This window comes from Cavia porcellus, unplaced genomic scaffold (genome assembly GCF_034190915.1).
Source record: "Cavia porcellus strain 051 isolate PalLab524CR breed Dunkin Hartley unplaced genomic scaffold, mCavPor4.1 scaffold_9, whole genome shotgun sequence".
In the NCBI taxonomy this organism is placed as follows: Eukaryota; Metazoa; Chordata; class Mammalia; order Rodentia; family Caviidae; genus Cavia; species Cavia porcellus.
Genome location: NW_026947492.1, coordinates 69,742,388 through 69,763,348, shown reverse-complemented (window position 1 = coordinate 69,763,348; position 20,961 = coordinate 69,742,388). Strand labels below are relative to the sequence as shown.

The following is a 20,961-nucleotide window of genomic DNA, read 5'->3' as shown; positions in this document are numbered from 1 at the left end:
GCCACAGAGATGTGCATGACTGAGCTTCGCAACGGAAAATAAAGATGAATTCAAATATTTCCACAATTCTTTGTCTCTTCTTTAGGTTGCCCTAATCCCTAGCAAACTTCTCCAGTAAGAACTAGTGACAATATCCTATAAATGCCTCAAATATTTTAGAGCTTACTAAAGCATGTTAAAAACAGATCGATTTATTGTGTGTGAAGGTAAAGGACAATTTTTTAAGTTTTTATTTTAAAGAGATTAACATAAAAGAGGACATAACAAAGCAGATCAGAACAGAACAATTTAAGCAATGCAGTATTTCACCACAAGACCACCCGATATAAGAGTAGCTAACACAATGTAAGGACAACTATTTTGAAGAAAGGAATAGACCTTATGGTAGCCACTATTGATTTCCTGTTGTCTTGTTTTGAAGTCCTGTGTTGCTTGCATTGTTCTGCTGTTTTGTTTTGTTTTATTCTCTTTAAAAAAGACAGACCAATAGCTTTGACTGAAAAAATATGTTACGCCTTGTACTGTTTGTGCTACCTTTACTTGTAGGCATCTTTGACTATGTTCTTGTAAGCAAATCTAAACTGCTCAAGCTCTTGCACCACTGCAGGCTGTGCTAGCAGCAACAGAGACATAGTTTTAGCAGAGGTGATAGAGATTTACAATGGAAGCGAACAAGTCAGTCAGGGACTCAAGAAACACGCAAGTAGAATTCTGAAGAGATTTACTTAATTTAATATTAACTTGCTGTTAACTGAGTAGTCAGTAGGATTAATAAAACAGAAATGTATTTTAGGTAGCCAGAGACTAATATTGGAAAATTAACCCCTTTACCCTTGGGTAACGGAAAGATGGAAGTGTCAGTGGATGACTGCTGCTATTTTCTAAGCCTTTTGCTTGAGTTGCTACACAATCCTTCCATAGGCTTGCAACTATTTGTATATTTAACTCTTGCCAATTTTGTAGTAAGTGAGATGTGAATATTTTTTATTTATTTTGAAAACTCTAACAGCTGCCTATATATAAATATAAAAGGCAAAGTCAAAGGTATTCACTTATCTCTCTTCTCTTTGTGGAATTCTACATAGATGAAAGAAGCTGAATTTCAAGTGCCTCACAGTCAGTGTTTCATTTATATTATTTCTTTTTCAAACCCAAGCAAAACAACCTCCAGAAAGCTTCCCTCAGTTCTTTGGTTCGAAGTGCATAAACCATAGGATTGAGGGAAGGAGGGATGATGTTGTGCAGTACGTTGAGCAGAACTGGAATCAATGCAACCTTTGTCTCTGAGAGGTGAGTTATTGAAAGTACTACAACAGCAGTGTAGAAGAAAAGAATGAGGATAAGATGGGAGCTACAAGTGCTCAGAGCCTTGGATACAGCTTCAGGCGAGTTCAGTCTAAGTACAGAGCGCAGAATCAAGGCATATGACAACATAATAAGACCCAGATCACTCCCCATTCCAACCCATGCCAAAACCAATTGGCAAATGCTGTTTGCTCTCCTATCATCACAGGCCAGGCTGGTGACCCCAAGGTTAGAACACAGGCAATGTTCAATTTCATTCCTGAAACAATAATTACGCTGGGCTGCAAGCACAGGCACTGGAATGACAAGCAAACCATTTCTAAGCACCATAAACAAGGTGGCTTTTAAGATGAAGGAGTTGGATACAATTGATGCATAGCGAAGAGGGTGACAAATAGCTACATATCTGTCAAAAGCCATGCAGAGAAAGATACCAGATTCCATTCCAACAAAACAGTGAATGGCATAAATTTGAGCAAAACACTCAAGGAGACTAATGACCTTGGCATTGAACCAGAAAATGGCCAGGATCTTTGGCATGATGGTAGTGGCCAGCCCCATGTCCACTATGGAAAGGATACCCAGGAAAAGGTACATTGGCTGCTTCAGAGAAGGGTCCTGGAAGATGGTGATGAGGATGAGGATGTTCGCACCAATTGCTGAGAGATAGAGCAGAGCCAGTGGAACAGAAAGCCAGTGCTGCCAGCTGTGGATGCCTGGGAATCCCAGCAGAATGAACTCAGACACCTGGAATTTTGAGCTATTGGAAACTTTCAGAGATGCAGGCATATTTTCACATGAGGAAAATGTTTTCAAAGATGTTTATCTGAGTATAATCTTCATGAAACATTATTTAAAAAGTGTCTTTAGATAGTACATTTTGAAGGTACAATAAAATGGATTCTGTATCCCCCCGCCCCGTCATAGTTTTTAAAGATGATTCAGGTAGTTCTGGAGTAGTAGCAAGCAGAAAGTAAAACTAAAGTCACAATCATCTCTTCTGGGATGAAGCTTAGTGGTACAGATTTGCCTAGAGTGTACCAGGCTCCTGGAGTTGGTCCCCAGCACTGTAGCCAAAACAACAAAGGGGGATAGTAGAAGAGACAGAGAGGAGAGCCAGAACCAGAAAGGGAAAAGGTGAGGAAAAAGTTTGGGATAGGGACAGGAATGGAGAGGGAGAAGAGAGATGGATCATATTCAACACTGTTGATAAATCAGGAGAATTTAGGGTGAATATTGGATCATTATTTTTATTTTGTGCAGTTATGCCAGGTTTGAATTATGACACAAATATGGTTGACCTGTTTCCAATATTCTCTTCATCTTTACAGAAATTCTCTGGAATCATGTGGATATGCAAGGAGCTTCTTCATATATTTCTCAATTTTGGTTGATGCAACAGTTATTAACTAGAAAGAATTAGATACTTTGACTACAGAATTACGAGAAATTCAACTGTATAGATAAACATTTTTCAAAGTTATTTTACATGTCCATTAATGGTATACGTACACTGCCAAACATTTTTGTCATGAATTTTAAAGATTTTCAGGAATAAACTATACTGTAGATTGAGGGATAGACATATTTTCTTTGATATTCTCCTAAATGTGCACTTTCAGAAATGATGTGAAAGAATATCTTAACAGGAATTTAAGCAATATGGTTGAATTTTTCAACCTAAGGGGTCATGCCATGCTGACACATCTTTTGATTTTTTTTTCCTAGTTGAATCCTAGAGGATCTACAAAGACAGGATTTAGGAGTAAGTAATAAGATGCTTTTTAAAATTAGCGTGGTAAGAATATTTAACATGAGATGTACTCTCCACACAATTCATACCTACACAGGATAGTATTTTTAATAGTATGTACAATATTTTATAGCATATATGTAAAACTTATACTGTATAACTGAAACCCTATGATCAGTGAACAGCAATTTTATTCTATTTAATAAATTAGAATTTACTACCCATAATATTGAAGGAACTTTCATGGAATCCCCATTGTCATGTTGAAAATTAGACAGTATTTTTCATTATGCTTGGCTGCTTTTCATGTACTTTTTTATTTGCTGTAGTAGTCCTACCAGCCAAAACTGGAACTATCAAATCAGTCTGCTCTGTCTACAGGCAACCTTTTTACTTATCTTAGTAATGTCACTCATCTGTACACCTTCTGTTCAGTACTACTGTTTTGGTAGCGTGTTTCTCTGTGCTTATTTTCATTTTGCGTGTCTTCATATTTTTTCTTTTTCTCTACGATGTGATCTTTCTAAAATTAGTTTGCCTTGTTTCGAATATGTTGTATCTAAATACTTTGATTTGAATAAAGTCACAGTCTCTGAATTGTTAATTCATGAGAGTCCAACTTAGTATTTTCTTTTGGCTTTCGGAAGTGTATTCTGTGCTATAAATGCACAGAACATCTCATTATATTCTGAATATTTGCTTTTCACAGAAATTATTTACTTTGCAAGACTTTCACTCTTCATATTTTAACAACATGGCAGAATACCTATTAGAAACCAAGAGGGAATACAAAATGACAAATCATATTCTAGTTTTTAAATGTTACATAAAGTAAGGTGTAAGCAATCAAATTATATGTTATAATTTATTCTTGTTATTGTTAACATTAAATGTAAGAAAAGCTGAAAGAAAATAAAATTTTCCTGTAGTAATACCAACAATGTACAATTATTTACAAGTCAGTATATTTCTTTTCAGATAATCCTTACCATGTCCATGCTTGAGTAAACATATACCTCCTTATGATGCAATAAATCATCTTTTGCTTGTGATGAATCTAATTTGGCCTTGAAAAGCATAAAATTATCAAAACATAGCCATAACATACTTTAATAAGTTAAAGTCATAAAAGGGCTTGAAGATAAAGCTAGGGTCACTCTGGACTCTCAGATAGAGTTCCAAAGAGTTAAGTGAAATATCTCCATCTTAGGGGCTTGAAACCATGCAAGTCATTTGATAGTATTGCCCTGGTATTTCTATGAAACCTCAGTTTCTTACTTTACAGCATAGCATCGCATAGCCCTTTCTCTTTGAGCTTGCTCTGTTCTTCCTTTTTAAGCTATACTTTTTATTTATTTCTTTTATATTGGCAAATAATAGTTATGTATACAGCATTTGTGGGTATAAAGTGATACTACAGATTTTGAAAACAAAGTTAAGTAATTACATTTGATTAATTAATGCACCATCACCCCAAATATTTAACACTTTTTGTGATTAGAGTATCAGAAATTTATTTTCTTAATGAAATGACATGGATAGCTTGCAGTTATTAGTTATAATCAGGATTCTGTGTGATTTATCTTAACAAACTTTGACTTATTCCTCTGACTCTTCTTAGGCTTTCTTTCTTTGGGCTATAACCTTTTCATTTTTCTAATTTTGCACACTCTGTTAACCATCGTTCTAGTCTGTGTCTATGGTTCAATTGTCTTAGATTCCACATATATGTAAGAACATGAAATATTTGTCTTTTTGTGTTTAGCATATTCAGTTAGAGTAAGAATTTTAAATTTCATTCATGTTATCATAAAAGCCATTTTTTTTTTACTTTTTAAGGCTGAATGACATCTCAGTGTGCCTATGTGTGTCTGTGTGTGTCTGTGTCTTGTGTGTGCGTGCGTGTGTGTGTGTGTGTGTAGGCTTTACATTTTCTTTGTCCATTTTTCTAGTGATGGATCTTTAGGCTGATTTCATAAGCTATTATAAATAATGTTACAATGAACACGAATGCTCAGACATCTCTCTGATGTGCTGATTTCCAAACTTTTCATAAATTCTCAGAAGTGAGATTGCGGAATCATATGGCAAATTTAAGTTTAGTTTTATCATTTCTTTTTAATATTTTTCCTCAGTTGACATTCCTGTGATATAATTAGGATAAAGTTTGTTTTAGCTTACAGAAAAAGAATTATTTTTGCTATTTTAAATATTAGATTCTAGCATGAAAGAAAAATGTTTTCTATTAAAAAGTAGTTAACATATTAATATTATAGCTAACATAGAAGTTTCTTTAAAAGGCAAACAACTTCTCAATTATTGCATGAGCTTAACATTTTTAGAATTTACTCTTAACATCTTTGGCAAAGTCTTTACTATATCTGTATCTTGCTTCAGCAGAGAAAGAGTCATTCTCTTCGGTAGGATTTGCCAATGTGATACTAATTTTAGAATGAGGTAGCACTCTGACTGTGAGACTTAACCAATACAACCTTGACAAAACTTTAGAACTTACTGTGCTTGTTATGAAGAGATTAGTTCCGTCTGATATGTTTGCAGCAGGAGTTTCCTCCGGGGGAACACACAATACATTTTGATAAAGCAGCTTTAGGTTTAGAAGATGATATGTTCTCAGCAGAGTTATGACAGACAGATTATGAACTTCAGGAATTTATAGAGAGTTTCAAGCATTTTAGTGAGCTAAGAAAAACAGGCTTCCCTGAGCTGCGTGAGGAAAGAAAATCCAGAGTCTTTCTTTGCTGAGTCCCTAGGATGGTAAATCCCAGAAGTATAGCAAAGCGATTAACTCTGAGATGTATCCTATTCATGTCATCTGAAAATAAAAACAGGAAAATGGTCAAAACATATCTTCCATTTTCCTTTTTGAACCCTGCTGTAAGTGGTGCAATGTGAGCTTCTTGCCAGTTAGGTTACAGTTTTTGCAATTATGACCTATATATTCATGTGATAGTAAACTGCATGTGTTTGTCTGACTACATTTCATTTTGTCCTTTGACACATTCACTTTAACTTTTGCATTGTGTTAAGTAGTGAAGTCCATGTTTTCTGTATGGATATCAATGAATTTTCATGATATTTGTTGAAAAGATTTCTTTTCCCTATTGAGTTGTATTCGCACAAGTGCCATAAATAATTGCCTCCATGTGCATGCCTCTGGAATGGGTAATATGTATGCCACATGATTCATATATCTATTTGCACAGTAATATACATTATTTATATGATTATATCTTCATTTTTATTTATGATGCTCCAAATTTTCCAGTTTGAATCATTTTTTTCCAGATATTGGTGCTGTTTTCAATACTTTGTATTTTTGAGTGTGTTATACCAGTGGCTCTTAATCTTCTGATGATGCTTACTGAGATTTTGTTTGGCTTCATTGTACATATAGGTAAACCTTTGAAGAACTCAGCATATTAAAACCTCAAACCTAGAACTTCAAATCTATAAACATGATTTTCTACCTTCTTAAATTATCATACTGTACCTCAGCAGTATCTTGAAATATTATAATATAAACTATGTTAATTTATATCCAAGCATTTTATATTTTCTGATGTTATAATTAAGAAAATTTGTTTCGCTTGTTGATTACAAATACAGTTGAACTGGGCCTGGTGGCACATGCCTGTAACCCCAGCAGTAGGAAAGCTGAGATAGCAGGATTGCTGTGATTTCAAGACCACGATGGGCTACAAAGTGATTTCAGGGCCAACCTGAAATGCATAGTAAAACTGCCTCAAAAAGACAAAAAGAAATACAATGGATTGTTAAATGCATATCTTAATTGTGTAACCTTGCTAAAGGGTAATGTTTCTAATAGTTGCTTAGCATGTAATCGTTCTGAAATCTTCCATTTATTGTCCCTATACTTCCACCATTAAAACCTGTTTTGTCTGCAATAATCATACAAATTTTCTTGTATTTGCAAAAACAAAATATATCATTTAAAATTTTTAACTGAGGATAATTTTCTTTCCATTGGTTGCTTAGTCAACTTGTATTAATGTAATTACTGACAGGTCTACAATTTTTCTATATTTGTTTAAAACTAGTCCTGTCTTTTGTTTTTTTCACTTTTCATACAAATAAAATTTTTCTTTTGTTTTTTCACTTTTCATACAAATAAAATGGGTATTATTTTGATGCTAATTTTTTCCAATTCAGTTTTTGTTACTTAATGTTTCCTTTTGTTTCTTTTTTAAAAAATTTTATTTAAAAGGAAAAAGAGAAAAAACAAAACAAAACAAAGCAGTGTAAGGGTACAAGTAATACAGAGCTACAAAAAAAAAAAAAAAAAAAACAGTAAGAAATCACCAGTTAAAAGATTACACATTATCATCTTAGCGATAGTTGCTCAAGTCACAGTATCAAAACATACAAAGTGAACATTCAAACAGAGAGACTGCAAACAGTTGTGTTCAATGATACAACCAAAAACATTAATATGGTCAGCTATTTAACACTCTTAAACACACTTGCAATTGTATCCTTTAGAGCATTTTTCCCTCTCTTTTTTACAACAAAATTTACACAATTTGGGTTTTATTACTCCTTAGTTATTATTAGTTTTTTTTTGGAAGAGAATAAAGTCAAATATGGCAAAACAAAGCTGTCAGTCAAAACCAAGGATAGACATAGTACATGATGTAAAAACAGAGTACAAGGTTATCAACAATGGTTACCATAATGCCTCTTGTTTCCTTAAAAAGAATTGTCTATCTATTAGGTATTATAAAGTTGAACAAAACTGTAGAGAACAAGACCAATAAAACTTAAACATTGTAAACATTACAGGACTTCCAAAGTAAATAATAGTCAAACCAGAATGGGCATATTAGTGAATCTTATTGCCTTCAAATAGTTGCCTATTACCCCCAAACTTGATACTATCATACAGAATGGAACAGAGCCTAACCAGTCAAAACAAGATAGTGGGAGTATTACAGGACTTCAAAACAAGTTAATAGGAAAATAAAAAATGTTACTATAATATATCCTGCTAAATTTTTAATTTTTCCCCTTAATTAAAAAAACCATAAAAAATAACTAAATTTTTTTAATAAAGAAGGGAGAGATTGAGATAAAAGAGGACATAACAACATAACAATACAGGTCAAAGCATGACTGTTTCAGCAACTTAGTGCTTCACCACCAAATAATCTGATTTAATAGTAGTTACCATAGTGTCTGTTTTTTCTTTGAAATATTTGAATAAAACTTCATATACTATAGCTTCAAATGTTTCCATATCAAGAAGCCCAGAAAAGCCTTTCCAATTAATAACTGAAAACTTTATAAGGCTTCAAGGCCACACAATGTGGAATAATGATTACCACATACTTTTATATATTTGAATCATTACATACATTAGGGAAAGTATTCGGTATTCACACATGCAAGGTTGATTTATTTCACTTATGAGTATGGTCTCAAGCTCTGCCCATTTATTGATAAATATCTCAATGTGTTCCTTCTTTATAGCTGAGTAATACTCCATTGTATAGAAATACCACAACTTTTTTATCAATTCCTCAGTTGATGGACACTTGGGATGTTTCCAAGATCTGGCGATTACTAATTGTGCTGCTATAAACATAGGTGCACATATGTCACTGTGGTATGATGCTTTCACTTCTTCTGGGAATATGCCTAGAAGTGGAATAGCTTGAATAAATGGGACTTCCAATCCCAGATTTTTGAGAAATCTCCAGACTGATCTCCACAAATGTTGTACCAGTCTACACTCCCACCAACGGTGTAGGAAAGTTCCTTTTTCCGCACAGCCTCTCCAGCATTTGTTGTTGATTTTCTTGATCCTGGCCATTCTTTCAGGAGTAAGATGGTATCTCAGTGTGGTTTTAATTTGCATTTCTCTAATGACCAATGATGAACATTTTTTCATGTATTTATTTGCCATTTGTATTTCTTTATCTGAGAAGTGCGTATTCATCTCAGATGCCCATTTTTGGATTGGATCTTTGAATTTTGGGGTCTGAGTTTTTTAATTCTCTATATGTCTTAGACAAAAGTCCCTTGTCTGAGAGAGAGTTCACTAAAATATTTTCCCAGTTTTGGGTTTTCTTTTCACTATGCTGGAGATTTCTTTTGACATGCAGAAACTTTTTAGTAAGAAGTGGTCCCAGTTATTGATTCTGGGAAGTATTTCCCGTGCGGTTTGAGTCCTGTTCATGAATTCTCTATCTACTCCTATGTCTTCAAGTTTCTACCCCATTTGTCTTCCAATATGATTTAGTGTTTCTGTTTTAATATTCAGATCTTTGACCCATTTAGATTTTAATTTAGTACATGGTGATAGGCATGGGTCTAGCTTTAGTTTTCGGCAAATGGAGAGCCAGTTATTCCAGCACCATTTATTAAAGAGACTCTCGTTCTTCCAGTGGACCCACTTGGCTCCTTTATCATAGATAAGGTGGTGGAGTGTGTTTGTAGTTGTGGTTGTATCTTCTAATCTATTCCATTGATCTTCAGCTCTGTTTTGATTCCAGTACCATGTTGATTTCACTACTGTTGCTTTGTATTATAACTTCAAGTCAGGGATTGTGATGCCTCCTGCCTTGCCTTTGCTGCTTAGAATTGCCTTTGCTATTCTAGGTCTCTTCTGGTTCCTGAAGAATTTTAGGAGTGTTTTCTCTTGATTTATAAGGTATGTTGATGGTATTTTTATTGGGATTGCATTGAATCTGTATAACATTTTGGGAGAATGTCCATTTTCACAATGTTTGTTCTTCCTATCTATGAGCAAGGGATGTCTTTCCATTTTCTGAGATCATTTCAATTTCTTTTTTCAGTGTATTATAATTTTCCCTATATAGGTCTTTCACTTCTTTGGTAAGAGTAATTCCTAAATATATCATTTTTTTTTTTTGCTTGCTAATGTGAAGAGTGTGGTTTCTCTTATTTCCCTCTCTGTGATTTTGTTGTTAGTGTATAGGAATGCTATTGATTTCTGAGTATTGATTTTGTATCCAGCTACATTACTGAATTATTATATCTAAGAGTCTTTCAATGGAGTTGAGGGGGTCTTCTATGAAGAGTATCATGTCATCTGCAAACAATGATAATTTAACTTCTTCTTTTCCTATCTTTACACCTTTTATTTCTCTCTCTTGTCTATTTGCTCTGGCTAGTACTTCCAGTGCTATATTAAATAGGAGTGGTGATAAAGGACATCCTTGTCTTGTGCCTGATTTTAAAGTTAAGGCTTTCAATTTTTGGCCATTTAACATGATGCTGGCTCTTGGTTTGTCATAAATGGCCTTTATTATATTGAGGTAAAGACCATTTATTTCAATTTTCTGTAAAGTTCTTATCATGAATGAATGTTGACCTTATTAAAGGCTTTTTCTGCATCTATAGAAATGATCATGTGGTTTTAACTTTTGGCTTTATTGATATGGTGGATTACTTTTATTGATTTACGTATGTTGAACCATCCTTGCATTCCTGGGATGAATCCCACTTGGTCATGGTGTATAATCTTCTTGAGGATTTGCTGCATCCTATTTGCCAATATTTTATTGAGGATTTTTGCATCTGTGTTCATTAGGGAGATTGGTCTATAGTTCTCTTTTTTAATTGGGTCTTTCTCAGGTTTTGGTACTAGAATAATATTTGCTTCCAGGAATGACTTAGGAAGGATTGCTTCCCTTTCAATTTCATTGAATAGTTTGAGGAGTGTCAGCATTAGGTCTTCTTTGTATTTCTTGTGGAATTGTGCTGTGAATCCATCTGGGCTCAGCCTCTTCTTTTTAGGTAAGGACTTAATTACATTTTCAATTTCATTACTAGAGATTGGGTTATTCAACACTTTTACATCCTCTTGATCTCGCTTTGGTACTTCATATGTTTCTAAGAATCTGTCTATTTCTTCTGTGTTATCAAACCTTTGAGAGTAGAGTTTTTCGAAATAGGTGTTGATGAACTTCTGTATTTCTGTAGAGTCTGTTTTGATTTCACCTTTTTCATTTCTTATTGCATGAATTTGAGCTTTTTCTTCCCTTTTTTAAAATAAGGTTGGCTAGGGGCTTATCAATTTTATTTATTCTTTCAAAGAACCAACTCTTTTATTCGTTGATTCTTTGGATTGTTTTCTTAGTCTCTATTGCATTGATTTCTGCTCTGATTTTTATAATTTCCTCTCTTCTTTGGCTTTGGGCTTGACTTGCTCTTCTTTTTCTAGTTGTTTGAGATGTAGAATCAGGTTATTTATTTGTATTTGTTCTGTTTTCCTGATGTGGGAACTCAGTGCAATAAATTTTCCTCTGAGGATGGGTTTCATTGCATCCCACAGATTCTGGTAAGTTGTATTTGCATTTTCATTTTCTTGTAGGCATTGTTTAATTTCTTCTGTGACCCACTGATTACTCAAGAGTGTGTTATTCAGTTTCTATGTGTTTGTGGGATTTTTGCAGTATCTTTTATTATTAATTTTTAATTTCAGAGCGCTATGATCTGATAACATGCAAGGGATGATTTCAACTCTTTTGCATTGTTTAAATATGTTCTGTGAGGTAATAAATGATCTATTTTAGAGAATGATCCACGTACTGCTGAGAAGAATGTGTATTCTGATGTTGTTGGGTGGAACAGTCTGTATATGTCTATCAAATCCATTTGTTCACAGGTGTGATTCAGTTTTGTTATTTCTTTGCTCATTTTCTGTCTGGTTGATCTGTCCCTTGGTGTTGATGGCATATTAAGGTCTCCTGTTACAATTGTATTACTGATATTTTGAGTTTTCATTTCTCTTAATAGTTGTTTTATATAAGTGGGTGCTCTGGAGTTTGGTGCATATATATTTAAGATAGTTATCTCTTCATCTTGGAGTTTTCCCCTAATGAGTATGTAGTGATCTTCTTTGTCCTTTATGGTCATTGTTGGTTTAAAGCTCACGTTTTCTGCAAACAGAATGGCTACTCCTGCTTTTTTTTTGGATTCCTGCTGCATGAAGTACTGTTTTCCATCCTTTGACTTTCAGTCTGTGTGTATCCTTCTGGGTTTCCTGTAAATAGCGTATGGTTGGATTTTGTTTCTTGATCCATTCTGCTAGTCTGTTTCTTTTGATTGGTGTATTGAGACCATTTACATTAATGGTTATTACTGTTAAATGCTGGTTTTTGTTGACATGATATCTCTAAGCTGTTGCATCTTTATCTTTCTGTTATGTTTAATTATCTGCTTTGCTTAGTGGTTTTTTCCTTTGTGTATCTAAACTGTCTTTCAATAATTTTTGCAGGGTTGTTTTGGTCTTCATGAAGTTCTTCAGCTGTTCTTTGTCATGGGAGTATCGTATTTCACCATCAATTTTGAATGATAGTTTTGCAGGGTACATCAGTCTAGGTTGGAAACCATTTTGCTTTAGGGTCTTGAATACTTCACTCCATGCTCTTCATGACTTTATTGTTTGTGCTGAGAAGTGTGCTGTGATTCTGATAGTTTTTCCTTTATAAGTGATCTGTCATTTCTCTCTGACAGCTTTTAATAATATACTCTTGTGTTGGATTTCTGGAATGGTGATTATTATATGTTTGGGTGTAGTTTTATTTTGGTTATTACTATTTTGAGTTCTATATGCTACTCTGATCCTGATGTTGGTTTCTGATCTCATGCTTGGGTAATATTCAGCTATTACTTCTCTAAATTTCCCTTGACATCCTTTATGTTGTCTCCTTCTTTGTCATTAATCCCTATCAATCTTATGTTATTTTTCTTTGCATCATCTTGCAGTTGCTGAATTGTTATTTCCTGATTTCTTGGTATTTTTAAAAATCTTTCCTTTCCTGTTCACTAGCTGCAATCCTGTCTTCGAAGTCTGAAATTCTATCTTCACTTTCATTGAGGCAGTTTTTACAACTCTCAGTGGAGTTTTTTATTTCCTGTATATCTCTGTGCATCTACAGTATATATTCTGTTTGTTTCTTATATTGCTCATCTTGGGATTCTATCTTTTTGTTTAGTTCCTCCAATTTTTTAACTGTGTTTTCTTTAGACATATTTAGAATCTCTTTCATTTCTTTTATCATTTCTTCTCTTACCTGGGAGATTATTTCAAGTTTGAATTCTTTTGAAGCTTCCTGGAATTGCTTGTTTATTTCAGTAGCTATTATGTCTGATATTGGAGGTGTATGGCATATATTTTCTTCTACTAACATTGCTCCTAGGGATTCTTGAGATGGGCTGGAGGTTTGAGGTTGTAATTTGGTCTTTCATTTTGTCATTTTCCTATATTTTGGTGTTTCAAGTGTTATTTGAAAGCTTCCTCAGTGTCTGTTGGAAATCCACTTCTATGTTCGCAGCTCCTGGTACTCTGGCACCCAGTTACCCCAAGTCACTGGGCCTGTAGAACCAGTAGCCCTCTTCAGCCTGTTTAGAGTTCCATAATTCCAGATGAGCTGGGCTTCAGGGACACTGTGAGCCCACCTGCTTGTTTGAAGCTCCACAGTTCTCCAAGTGCAGCCAGAATGGGGAGGCGGATGTAGATGCCTCAAACCCAGTTATGCACTTCCCTGCACCTGGAATTCTGGAGTGTCCCGAACAGTTTGGGCTTGGGCCAGAGTGCACTGAGCACTTACTGCAGGCCAGGGGGCCTCTGGAAGCTGCAATGCTTGCCTGCTTGCTGAGAAATCCACAGTTCTCCAGACACATGGGGAGGCAGATGCAGGTGCCCCAGAACCGCCCAGCCCTTCCTCTGCACCCAGATGGTGAGGTGCAGGAGTCCCAAATATCCTGGGCTCCAGGGATAGTGTGTGCCTGCCTGCTTGCTGGAAATGGGGAGGTGGATGTAGATGCCTCAAACCCACTTATCCACTTCACTGCACCCGGAAGCCTGGAGGGTCCTGAACTGTCTGGGCTTTGGGCAGTGTGCACTGAGTACTTACCTCAGCCACAGGGCCTCTGGGACCTGCGATGCTCCCCTGCTTGCTGAAATATCCACAGTCCTCCAGACACACGGGGAGGTGGGTGCAGGTGCCCCAGATCTGCCCAGCCCTTCCTCTGCACCCAGATGGTGAGATGCAGTAGTCCCAAATAGCCTGGGATCCAGGGATAGTGTGCACCTGCCTACTTGCTGGAAACTCCACAGTTCTCCAAGAGCAGCAGGAATGGGGAGGCCTCCTTTTGTTTCAAAGCTGAACATAAACATTTCAATATATATTGATCACCTATTGAATTCCACTTAAAATACTATATTTATTTTTCTAAAAAATCTAGAAGGTTATAGCTCCATTAATCCTTTTTCTGATGTTTTGTGATTACTATCATCTATTTTAATTTTAAGCATATTTAATCATTACATGATCTTATTTCTCCATTTCTAAGAATATTTGTTCATAATTGCCCAAGTATTTTTTATCTTCAGTGTTTGCATCATATCTGCAGTTCTTTGCTTACATTAGTCATTTATACTATGAATAATATTCTTTAGTATTTTTTCTTTTTGCATAAATGTTTTCTTCATCTTCTTTTTTTGAAAGATATTTGAGTTACATATCAAAATCTAAGTTGAAAGAATTTTTTCTCAGCACTTCAAAACTATGGTTTTATTGCCTTCTGATTCCACCATTTAAATTGCAAAGTTGCCCACCAGTTTAAAGGCTGCTCTGCTAACAATAATGTGTAGATTATCATACCAAAACACCACTTCTATGTGCAAATTCTAAATATAAAATATCTAAACCTCCATAATGCAATATTTGTTTGCTTATGCCTTCTTGTGGTAAAAAACTAGCAGTATACTTTCTGATTTCATCTTTAAGAAGAAATTGTTGAGAAAATGGAAGCTTTTGATAGCAATGAGACTATATAGTGAAAGTTTAAAGAGCAAAATTACAATCAGAGAACAGGAAAACTTTATTTTTTGAAAACAAAGCAATTTGGATCATCTGGCTCTAGTCATTAGTTGTACTAGGTTCAATTTTCTAAGTAATTGCTCCAGCACCTCATGAGGTTTTTGTTTTTCTTGTGTAGACACAATACCTGATACCCAGAACTATAAGACTGAAAGGTTTATTTTTGGTTAACAGATTGTAGAGGTTTTAGTGCAGAGTCGGCTGTCTTGAAAGGAAGAGGGGCATCACAGAGGAGAAACAGTCCATGCCATGGCAGGCATGGATCAGCAAGCACTCAAGGGAGGAGGAAGAATATATATATATATATATATATATATATATATATATATATATATCCAGGCCATCCATACAGTGATCAACCACTTTCTACCATGTCTCATCTCCCAGAGTTGCACCCAACTCTAAACGCATCACTGGACTAATCCAATACAAGCATGTGAGATCCAGTGACTTACCAAGAGCCCCACTTATGAGTGCATTGGTTTTGGGAGAACATCTAGAGATAAACCATAACACAGACACTGAAAAGACTTGAATTATACAGAATATGGGATAAAAAATTCCTGTGCAGAGTGATTGGCATTCAAATAATTGTGATGCATTTTTAAAAATTCGTGAGGTTGGACCACACCGAGTGTGCACTTGACAAGGCCAGATGATTGTTCCTAGAAAGCCTCTTGCTTAAACTGACAGAGAAATCTGTGTTTTCCTTTTCCATCCCATTACAGACAGTGACTTTTTATCACATATTTTAAGATTTGATGTGCTTAACACCTTAAAACACAGCCTTGTATCTGCTTGGTTTTCACTCCATAGACAATAGGGTTCATGGTGGGAGGCAAGAGTAGGTAGATATTAGCAAAAATGATGTGGCAAGATGGAGGAATTGTGTGATGTCCAAAGAGATGGGAAAAATGAGAAGAAAGCTGGTCTATAGGAGAAAACTATGGCACAGATGAGGGCAATGCAGATGCTGAAGGCCTTCTGCGGAGCATCCACTGAAGAGAAGTTGACCACTGCCTGCAGGATCATGGTATAGGAGACTGTGATGCACAGAATGTCAAAGCTTCCAGTAAGGAGGGCGACCAACAGACCACAGATAGCATTGACCCTGGCGTCACCACAGGACAACTTGGCCACAGACATATGTAGGTATGAGGGATGATATTGCCTCTGCAATAGGGCAGGTGCTTATTGAGGAAAGTAAAAGGTATAACGAGCAAAACTGCTCTTAGGAAGGTGCAACACGGACCTTAGAATCCCAAAAAACATGATAAGAATTTAACAGTGGTTGTTATTCTGAATATCGTTACCTTCAAAATGGTTGCTTGGGAATAACAAACCAGTAAAATGGAACAAAACACTGGATTTCAAAAATAGGACGAAAGACAGTCCTCCACAGTTGCCACAATGCACACTGCCATGCTCCAAATAGATACCCAAACACCAGCCCCAGGCCTACAAAGTCAATCAAATAACACAAGCATCAAGATATTCTTTACACTTCAGCTGCTATCATTCCACCCTGAGTCCCTAAATCAGGCAGCTGCTCACCAGAGATATGGGGAAGGCTTCTTCTGGTTTTTCAGCCCATGCCCTAGCCCTAGCCTGCTCACCAGAAGACATGGCTCAGCTCCTTGGTGAGTCTCTTCCCACTCCCCAACAAAATACAGATTTCCAAAAGTTAAATATCTGATGAAAAATCACTTGCAATATTGGGAAGATTAACTTTGGAGATGCCTCCAAAAAACTTTAGCAATTTACACCGACTATTTTTTCTGCTTAAAAATGCAATTACTGTGGTCAGGTGAGGTGGCACATGCCTGTAATCCCAGCACTTGGGAAGCTGAGGCAGCAGGATCATTGTGAGTTTGAGACCACTTTGTGCTACAAAGTGGCTCAAGGCCACCCTGAACTCATAAAGACAAAATAACTAACTAAATACCCAGCTACTATCTGAACAACTACTTTGAAGGTAACCGTATATAATAAATTAACCATTGTTAATCTTCAATTATTCTGTTTTCAAGTTCTGTATTGTCATTTTTATTTTTGTTTTAAAATTTTAAAAATTGCAGTTATTCTGTTAACTTTTATCTATCATATTTACCTGTCTCTGTCAGTCTGTATTTTCCAGTTCTTATTTTCTTCTTCCATAAGAATACCATGTTCTGCTTTATGGTCTTGAAATTTGCTGTTCTTTGTTGTGCTCATGGTCCCTACCAACTCCCCCTTCAGTCTTCAGTCTCATCAGAAACATCAGCGTGTTCATGGAAAAGGATGGATAACCACCCTTGAAAGTCACAGTAACATGATGTTGGTAGGAAAGTAGCAGATTTGTAGCATGGGATGTGTTAGTTGATAGAATCCATCTCTGTGATTATTTTAACATCATGGTATCATAAATGTTTGTGAGATATATTCACAAAATACAGTGAAGGCTTAAATTTTAAAAAGAAGTCATTTTGCCATCAATCCCCTCAAAACATTCCCTCTCACTTTAAATCCATTTACCTCATAGATATCTATGAGACATCTCATAGCCCATCTTTGTCACTTTCTGTAGAGTTCTGGTAGTTCTCTTTGTGAGAGTTTTTAGTGGTGCTGACGTGGCTGCCTTGATGTTCTGTATTAATTCAAAATGTCTGCTTTTGATGCTCATTTTGACCTTCAAGAAGAGTCAAGAGTCTATACTGTATCTGTCAAGACAGTTGGATAAATATGACCCGTAATGTGTTTATTTGGCAGCAATGGCTACAAATATTTGGAATCAACTCAGGTTATCAAGGCATCATGCACAGGGACACTTGTAACACTGGATTTCCTGAATACAGTACTTCAAGGCAACAACGAGGCAAATTTTGACTGTGTTCAAAGTTTGTGGAAGTATTATTACTGGATTAGTGGTGATGTATTTATTTATTGAAATAATTTTATTGTTTTTACTTTTACTTAAATGTTCAGTATTTTGAAAACTGCACCTCCTTAATCCTTGAAAGACCCATAAAGAAACACAGCACTGAATATTTGGATGTTGAATTCATATTTATATTTGAAAGAACAAACTAGACTTTACAGATAGATATTTAAATGCCAATAAATCTTTCAAATGACTGCACAGAATCAATCAAATGAATGAAATTCATAGTAAATTTTAAAAATTATTAAATTTATCCACATATTTATATCTGACAAAGTAAAAATGTGTGCCTCATAAATCAGCACAAAATGTAAGTATCTAAATAAAATTCCCATTGTAAAATATATAAAAAAAACAAGAGAAAAGGAAAAAATCATGCCAGAAAAAACAATTAAAAAGCAGATGTTTCAAAAATCATAAGCAGAGAATCAGAAACTTTGGAAAATACCAACCACACAAACATATTAATATATACTAGAAAAATTGGAAGGAAATATCAGTATAAGTCAAATTAGAAACCAAGAGTAGTAAATGTTGGCTCAGTTTCGCTTTTAGAATCCATAAATAAAATTTTTGGCAGACGGTAACAAAAGATCATGGCAGCAAGTTGTTGCTATGCCTTTTTAAAAACAGTTTTCATCAGGTAAATTATAGAAAATGTGTAAATTTTATTCTAAGCTGTTTTGGGGGGCTTCATTTAATCATATTTTATGAGCGTCTCTTCAGTTTTCTATTTAACAGACAGCAAAAGGCTTCATAACCAGAAGATAAACACAGCCCTTTATTTATATTATGGATATTAACATGAGTTAATAAAATGAAAGTAGGGCAGGGCCCATCACTGAAAGTATGCTACAAAGCTGTTGTGATAAAAAGAAAATGGTATTGGGGAGGAAAACTTCTGAGGCTCTATGGAACAGAACAGGTCATCCAGAAATAACTCAATCACCTTCTCTTTGACAAAGAGACTGCACACCTCCATAGGAAGAAAGATGATTTCCTTGATAAATGTCCAGGGTAAACTCAATTTCCATATACTGGAGTTGAAACTTAGATCCATTTCTATCACCATGAACTAAATTAAAATCAACATGGATCTAAGATGTAAATATGAAAGCAGAAACATTTAATCTCCTGGAAGACAGAACAGATAAAAACTCTTAAAAATATAGGTACAGGTAAAGACTTTATGAATGAAGCCCTAATTACACTGGAAATATTTGAAACAATCAATAATTGGAATACCATCAGAGTAAAAAGCTTGTGTACAGAAAAGGGAACCACCAACGGAGAGAAGACACAACCCACATGGTGGGAAAAATTTTTACTAGCTAGTCCTCACACAAAGGAATGATATCTAGAATATGCAAATAATTAAAAAATCAATCCCCCAGTTTAAAGACTCAGTCCATAAATGGGCAATGGAAATGGGTAGATACTTCCTGGAAGCAGCAGTACTGGCAGGAAATAAATACATGATAACATCCTAAACATCTCTGGTCATATGATAAATGCCAACCAAAACAACACTGAAGTTACATCTCACTTGAGAAAGCATGATTATTACCAAGAAATGCTGGTGAGGCTGTGTAGGAAATGGAGCTTTTCTCCACTACTTGTGTGAGTAAATACTGGTACAACCACTATGTAAATCAGTATAGAAATTCCTCCAAATCTAAAACTACAAGCTGCATTTGACCCAGCTATTCCACTTCTTGATACTTTCCCAAAAGTTAAAATATTATATCACAGTGATCTATGAACACTCAGGTTTAGAGATCACATCTTGGAATAGCTAAATCTTGGACTCATTTTCAAAATTATTGCTCTTTTATTTTTTATTTTTGTTAGTACATGCTTGTAGTATGTCATGATTATGTTCATTACAGATTGTGGGTATATAGATCTATCTATCTATCTATCTAGATATAAGATGTGAGATATATATATATATATATATATATATATATATATATATATATCTTAATGTTTTTATGTCCCCTTTCTTCACGTTCTCTCCCTCCAACTCTTCAAAGTGTAAAAGAAGAAAAAGGAAACGAGAAAAGGGACTGTCAGTCCAAATTCTATAGAACAATATATAAAGAGTTTACAGAATGAAAGACCATTCAGGTACTTGAAATAAATGATCAGACATGTTAGGGAGAAATTATAAGGATACAATCTCTGTGAAGTACAAAGGAAGGGTTTGTGATGAAGGATCAAATCAGGTACATTTTTGTCAAAAGAATACTGATAAAAATCACAGAATATAAGCAGCATGCAGTGAATAAATATTTTTGTTCATGTGCTAGAAATCAGTGAGAAGTGCCTGATTTAAATGAGTGCTATCTTGATGATTTCAGATTGGCTTGGCATCTGGAGTCAGCTACCACGGGCCAGGCAGACTAGAGTAGAATAGTCTCACTGGAGATCCTCACTTCCGCAAGTTCAGTCAGATATTCTCAGCCCAAACTTCTCAGGATGCCCCTGACTGGTTCAAAGACAGAAGTGGAAAACATATATATGTTTGCAAGCTTTTGCTTGCACCATTTGTTAATGGCCATTCAGCAACGCAAGTAATAGAGACAAGCTCAAGACAATAAGAGGAATTTCACTCATAGGACAAAAGATTTAAGTAGAGGAAAGAATCACTAGTTGGTGGTCAGAGATGCAATTGATCCAGCACAGAGACTGAGTTAATAAAGCATCAGAAAGTATTTGAAAAAATGAAGTTGTGAATGTGTATCTTGAATTTAAGTGCAAAGAAGTCATTTGTAAGGTAGTTGAAATACAAGAATGCACAGAGTTAAATTTAACAAGTAGATTTGGAACAGAATCACTAAATTTACAAAAACCATGTCTCTGATACAGAGGAGAGTATTATATTAGTTTCTTTTAAAAATGATTGAGAAGTAAATATATTTAAGTGTATGCAAGAGAAAGCAAGCAAAAGATATTCAGTGTCAGCATATAATACTGCATTGAGTCTTCACCAAAGCAGAAGGCCTATGAAATTAGTAGTATTTCTAAAATCAAAATGCTATTTGAAGGCAGCAGGAGTGAATGAACTACCTTCAGCATTTCAGAGA

The 20,961-nt window shown here is 35.2% G+C and overlaps 1 protein-coding gene across 1 annotated transcript; it reads right to left on the bottom strand.

Moving 5' to 3' along the window:
• Positions 1 to 1,134: 1,134 nt before the first annotated feature.
• LOC134477580 (olfactory receptor 56B1-like) lies at positions 1,135 to 2,094 on the bottom strand. Its single transcript, XM_063255680.1, has one exon. The coding sequence runs from the start codon at positions 2,092 to 2,094 to the stop codon at positions 1,135 to 1,137; it is 960 nt and encodes a 319-aa protein (XP_063111750.1).
• Between the last annotated feature and the right edge of the window lie 18,867 nt (positions 2,095 to 20,961).